General features: G+C 38.4%; 1 protein-coding gene across 1 annotated transcript in view; it reads left to right on the top strand.

Moving 5' to 3' along the window:
• The first annotated feature begins 245 nt into the window (after positions 1-245).
• Positions 246-6000, top strand: part of GUCY2C (guanylate cyclase 2C) — a 116320-nt gene continuing 110565 nt past the window's right edge. Inside the window, exon 1 of the mRNA XM_072420228.1 lies at positions 246-460. Within this exon, the coding sequence (XP_072276329.1) occupies positions 262-460 (199 nt within the window). The 5' untranslated portion in view covers positions 246-261. The remainder of the gene's footprint in view (positions 461-6000) is intronic.

Below are 6000 nucleotides of genomic sequence, written 5' to 3'. Positions count from 1 at the left end.
GATCTTGCATTAAAAGTCACTGTTCCCCTAAAAAATCATTCTTTCTAATGGCACACACTTTCTGACAAGTTTAATGGCCCTGACCTTTCCCTTTACAAATATACCACTTTGTGTTATCTGTAGCTGTTAATAGGTGACCAGACAAGTCGAAAATGGGAGGTAAAGGAAGAGGGTGGTGATCATCAGACCTAGCAATTCTTATTATAAAGGAAGCATCACTGACATCTGCACAAATATTTTAGCAAACATCAGTAATGCAAGATGGTAAATCCAACAGTATATTTTTTTGTGTACGTTATTTTATGGCTACCAACCCAGCTAACGTCAATGTGTAAAAATGGCAACTATACTCTTAATGTTATAATGCTGAATGACTCTACAACAGAGTGGAACATGGAAGCTATAAAAACTGCAGTGGAACTTGGACTTAGAAAACTTCAAACAGAACTACGAATAAAAGGTATGGTCAATATATTGATGCAACTGACCCGCTAATATAAGTGACATTTGATGCCTTAAATCATACAATGATAATGTAAATGATGACTACTAATTTGAAAGAATATTTTGCAAACTAGTCTCCTTATAGAATTCAACAAATGCATGATCTTTTAAATTTATGAAAGAATATTATGATGTCTTAAGACTTGTTTGTGTAACAATTAGGGCCTGCATGATATTTGGCCCCCCTTCATATTCTGTAATACCATTGTTATTGTCACATGTCATCCTTTCTACCATGATAACATTTCAGTTAGGTGCACATAAGTTAGAAAAATAAATTGCTACAATATTAGGAGTGGCAAAATCTACAGTTTGGTACATCATGAGAAAGAAACAAAGCACTGGTGAACTCAGCAACGCCAAAAGACCTGACAGAAGACAGAAGATACAGAAGACATCAGTGTTGGATGAATGCAGAATCATTTCCATGGTGAAACCCCTTCACAACAGCCAACCAAGTGAACAACACTCTCCAGGAAGTAGGTGTATCAATATCCAAGTCTACTATGAAGAAGACTGCATGAAAGTAAATAGAGGAAAAAGTTGTTTCATTTAAAATTAATTGTGGTAATGTACAGAACCAAAATTAGAAAAAAATTGTTTCTGTCAAAATATTTATGGACCTAACTGTACCCTGCCAGGCAATGTTGTCACCCATGTGTAACCACGTATCTCTGTATTATATGTATACTGAAGGTATTGTCATTACTCTATTAGGATACTATGTAACCACTATCAATTACATCATGTACATGATTAGACACTATTGTGATTCCCATATTTATTCATTTGTGGCTTGTCAATACAATAGTATTCTCCCCCTCCCCTATCTACAACAAGTCATTCAATGTATTGGTCACTCTTGACACCCCCCTCCCCTCCCTGTCTTTTCCCTCCCCTTTCTCTCCTTGTTGCCCTCTCCGCTTTCTTACCGGGGACAGGAGCAGGATCTATCCTGCTCTGACTTTCCATCCCCCGGTATGGGCACACAACGATTCTATGTGCGCCCACATTGTCACGCAGGTGTCCCCACGAGGGGATGCCATCCAGTTACAATGAGCCTGTTACCATCATATTGCTATCACTATCTAGAAGCCCTCTAATGTTGTCTTACTTGAGGTCCTAATAATCCACCTATTCAAACATTTTGCTGTTATATAAAGATAGCCACTATTAAACAACTGGTAAATACTATGCTTTTCCCAAATCTCTGCTTTAACTATTTAGGACAAAACCATAGTCATTTGTCTCTACCATCCTTTATTCCCTTTAACCGTACTCTGACACCATTATCGATTTGTGCTTGTTACCCATCGTGTGACCCAGTCTGTATGGATGGCATATCTTCTTGCTGAATGACGCTGAAGGGAGATAGCTTTGCTCGCCAACACACTGCGTGGATGTTCCAAAGAGTAGGTTACAGCAGAGTTTAAATTAGGTTTTGGAGGTAAAATCTGATAAATTTTCAGCCCTAACTACCTATGACTGAAGCAACTAGTAAACCATTTACAGTAAGAAAATGACAGGTGGGAGATACTAACTATCTAACCATAGTAGGGGGATTGGAACATACCAACCCACAAATGGGATAAACAGGCTATTGTGATTACACGCTCCCCGTCTGGTATCTGTAGATACCACTAATAATATACAATATAATTCAATAGTAATGCTACAATAATTAACAAGCAAATTGTGGTTCTTGGCATCGTAATCTGTAAGACAAAAAAAGAGAAAGGAGATAATACAATTATAAACAACAATATTCTTGATTCTTATCTGTGAAGTCATCTCTTAAGGCATCCTTTAAGGTTCAACATCCAGCACAGTATGGCAACTATTCTCTACAGGTAGAAGTAAAACAGTCTCTTTGAATAGGTCTGAGAGGTTTTCACAACCCCCATCTCTGGCAGTCTTTACTTCCACCATGAATTCTGGCATCTTTACCGTGAACATCGTTGGTGATAAGTCTTGGGACAGTGTGTGCTGTTCTTGGAGACAAAGCTTACCTTTTAGGTAAGCAAGTACTGCAATAGCATCTATGGGTGCATCAGAAAACATATACGTCTCTTTTGTTTTGCTGTCAGTGACGGAGCTGGAAGAGTAACTTTTAGGGAATTTTTCCATTGTTACCACCTGGGCTGTATGTTTGTTGGTTATGGAGCATCCCAGTCTGTTATTTGTTATAACAGCTGTTGGAGTATACGTTTCCCTTGTAATGTTACTGGTGTCACAAAACCTATAGGATCATAAAGGCTATTGATGACAGAGCACTCCACACCTGGCAACTGGCTTCTCTCCAGTTCAGACCTGAAAGACAAATAATCTGAATTTACACTCCAATGTAAACCAAGACTTCCTTGTGTGGGTAAAATGTCTTATACTAGGTCCAGGTTGTTCAAGTCCAATGCAGGGTCATCAAGATAAAAAGCCTTCATTACCTCACTTTTGTTAGATACAATTTTGTGAAGCCTTAAATTAACCGGGGGCAAAAGCTGTTCTTTTCAGCAGATCAGCATATTCCTTATGTGTTGGCAAAAACTTGAGACCATCAGTCTTTTTCTTTGAATTGTCGGATGTCAAATCCAAACTCCTTTTCTCCTTCCCTAGTTGTTCTTTTTAACCCATATGTTGCTACTGCTGGAGATGGACGATTACTGAAGACATGAACTCTTATGCAATATTTTGTGATGCTATCATAAAGATCACAGAAATTATCTGATTTTCTTTGGAATAGCGACTATGCCATATAAATCGAAGATAATTTCTGTGATCTTCTCGAAAAACATAACAATGGAACATCTGCTGGATATTGGCACTCCTCTGGGGTTTTTGGTCAAATTTGGACCTGTAAGCAGTACATTATTTAGAGTGACATGAACTGTGCTTTTGGGTCAAAAACAATTCTAAACTGCCCTGGCTTGCGTGGATGGTTTACCAGCACTCCTCACCTTTCTGTGTGAAAATTGTCTAAAATCTTCTGCATAAATGCCACAGAATGTTCCCTTATGACAGGCTTGTTTTTTAGAGTCTTCTTTAGTTAGGCAAACCTCACCTCATGCAAAGCAGGAAATAGCTTGTTCTCGGTTGTTTGGAAGAATAGCTCTTGGATTGCAGAAGGGTAGAGGAGCTGTCCAGCTATTGGAACTAGTATGAAAGATTGCATCACCAAAGTCATCATTAGATGTGTCTTGTTGTGCATCACAGAGCAGCTTTAGGCTAGGTTCAGGCTTATGATTCACAAGATAGTGGCATGAACAACGTTTTGTATAGAGAAGTACGTAAATCTTCTAATAGTTTTGTCTTGCATGTGTTTACATAGTAAAGTCTTTATTTGTTGTCTAAACAGACATTACCAATTACAACCTAGCCCAAATCAAGCTTTTGGGCATAAGGAACATCATTAGGTCCACTGCACTGTTCATGTACCTTGTGAACTCTTGGAATATCTCTACCCAACATGATTAAAATTTTTGATTCCTAGTCAAGAGAAAAAATGTACTCAGCTACGTGCGGAGATAGGATTGGTGAAGTGCAGCTTCAGGAGTGGGAACCTCTTTCCTGTTCGGCAGCTGATCACATTTAATGAGTGCTGGAAATAGAAACTGTGTTCCTATAGACAAAGGCTGTTTTAAATCCATAGGCCATTCTACCTGAAACGTTTACTTGACCAGCACATGTGCTCAGCGTGTAGAAATGGGCTTCCCCTTTAATGATGAAGAGGTCAAAGAATTCTGGGCTTGCTAGTGACTGATTGCTTTGGTCATCTAAGATAGCATTCATTCCCACTGCTTTCTCTGGTAGTCCTCAAGGGATGACCTTGACCATATATATATATATATATATATATATATATATATGTGTGTGTGTGCTAAAGCAGTTTAAAGTAGGTATTTGAGGAAAAATCTGGTAAGTTGGCAGCCCTGCCTACCTGACATTGTATGATACCTAGGCCATTGTATAAGAGAGGTGGGTAGAATGTGGATTTTGGGATTTTTTTTGGGGGGGGGAGAAGTCCCCTCCCCTCAGGCACTAGAGTTTTCATTTTCATTGAAAAGTTCCTGTAATGCTTTAGTAGTCCTGAAGTCGTAGATTTTAAGGTCTTTTAGGTCAGAGTAATTTTGTGGTACATTGGGTTTTTGAGAGCTCTAAAACATGAGTTTTAAAGTCAGGTTCCCAGCGAATAAGTGGACATCTTTAATTAGTTCAAATGTATTCAACCTGCATGAGGGGTAGAACGATAGGCCCATTTTTAAGTCACTTTCCTCCTCACGAGTTTATGGGAGGATAGATTTAAAATTTCTAGGACTTTATCTATGGATCTATGGATTTTTGTTTGGAATTTTGGAGAAAAAACTGTGGATTGACCCTTTCGATCCTTTTGGGGATGGTATATTTTTTGATAGTGTCCCTAAAAAGAATCCTGAGTGCATGTTTTTGGGCCGGCTCACAAGGTAAATGTGGTATGAGGTAGGGAGATGGGAGGTAATAGCACAAAATCTGGGGAGGTGGGGAAGTATGGGTAGGAGAATTTGGAATAAAAATATCCGTGATCGTCTGTGTATCGGTGTTTGTATCCAGAATGTTATGAGTGGCAAATGTACTATTCGCAGATGAGATGTCAGTTGGCAAATTCAGTGCTATAGACATTGGTGAACTGGGTGGGGGTTGCGTTAACGTCTGAATGGTAAGGGTGTGGGATCACTTAGATCGCTTTTATAGCGTGTTTTTCCTTGTGTTGGAATACCAGGAAATACTTGGGTGGTAGTAACTGTAATGTTAAATGTGGGAGGGGGTGGTTGAGGCTAGGCAGAGGTGTGAGTAGATGTGGGTTGGGGTCCAGAGTTTGTGATTTTCGTAGATTCACACTTTTATGCTTTTTTCCTAAAAATGCCCACTTGTCCTTTTGAAATGTTTTGTCTTTTTTATTGTATATAGCAATGTCAAATCTTTCCAGGTGTTGTTTTAGTGTTTGGTATTGAACTCTGGTGATTCAATAAGTTTGAGGTTTTGTACATACATTTCTTTGATTTCTGATTCTAGGTTTTCAAGTTCCCTTTTATAGTAAGCAATAGGTAGTTACATGAATTTATTAGAACATTCTTTGAGAACATTTTCCGAATCAGTCATAATCCACTCCTTGTGGTATATGTTTAGAAAGATTTGGAATCCAGTCCAGAGGGATTGATGCTTTCTGAAATATACTTTTTGAAGAATTTCATGTGCCAGTGGATAAGTGATTTCTTCTCCAAGATTAATCTAAATTTAAAAATGAATGAGCTAGTTTTGGATATGTTTGGTTGTGCTTCCTTACATTTCTGTTATATCTGGGACATAAAATTGTCCCAGGCATTTCCAAGAACATCCATATATTAACAGAAGTACAAGTCAGTGTTCAATGGTTAATTCTGTTGCACTCCACTTTAATAGTGGATACACTATTCTTATTTTGCTTGGTAGTGACACCAGCTAAGAAAAATATCACCTGCATTTGGT

This window comes from Pyxicephalus adspersus, chromosome 8 (assembly GCF_032062135.1).
Source record: "Pyxicephalus adspersus chromosome 8, UCB_Pads_2.0, whole genome shotgun sequence".
NCBI lineage: Eukaryota > Metazoa > Chordata > Amphibia > Anura > Pyxicephalidae > Pyxicephalus > Pyxicephalus adspersus.
Note: the sequence above shows the minus strand (reverse complement) of the source record. Positions and strands in the feature narration are given on the sequence as shown.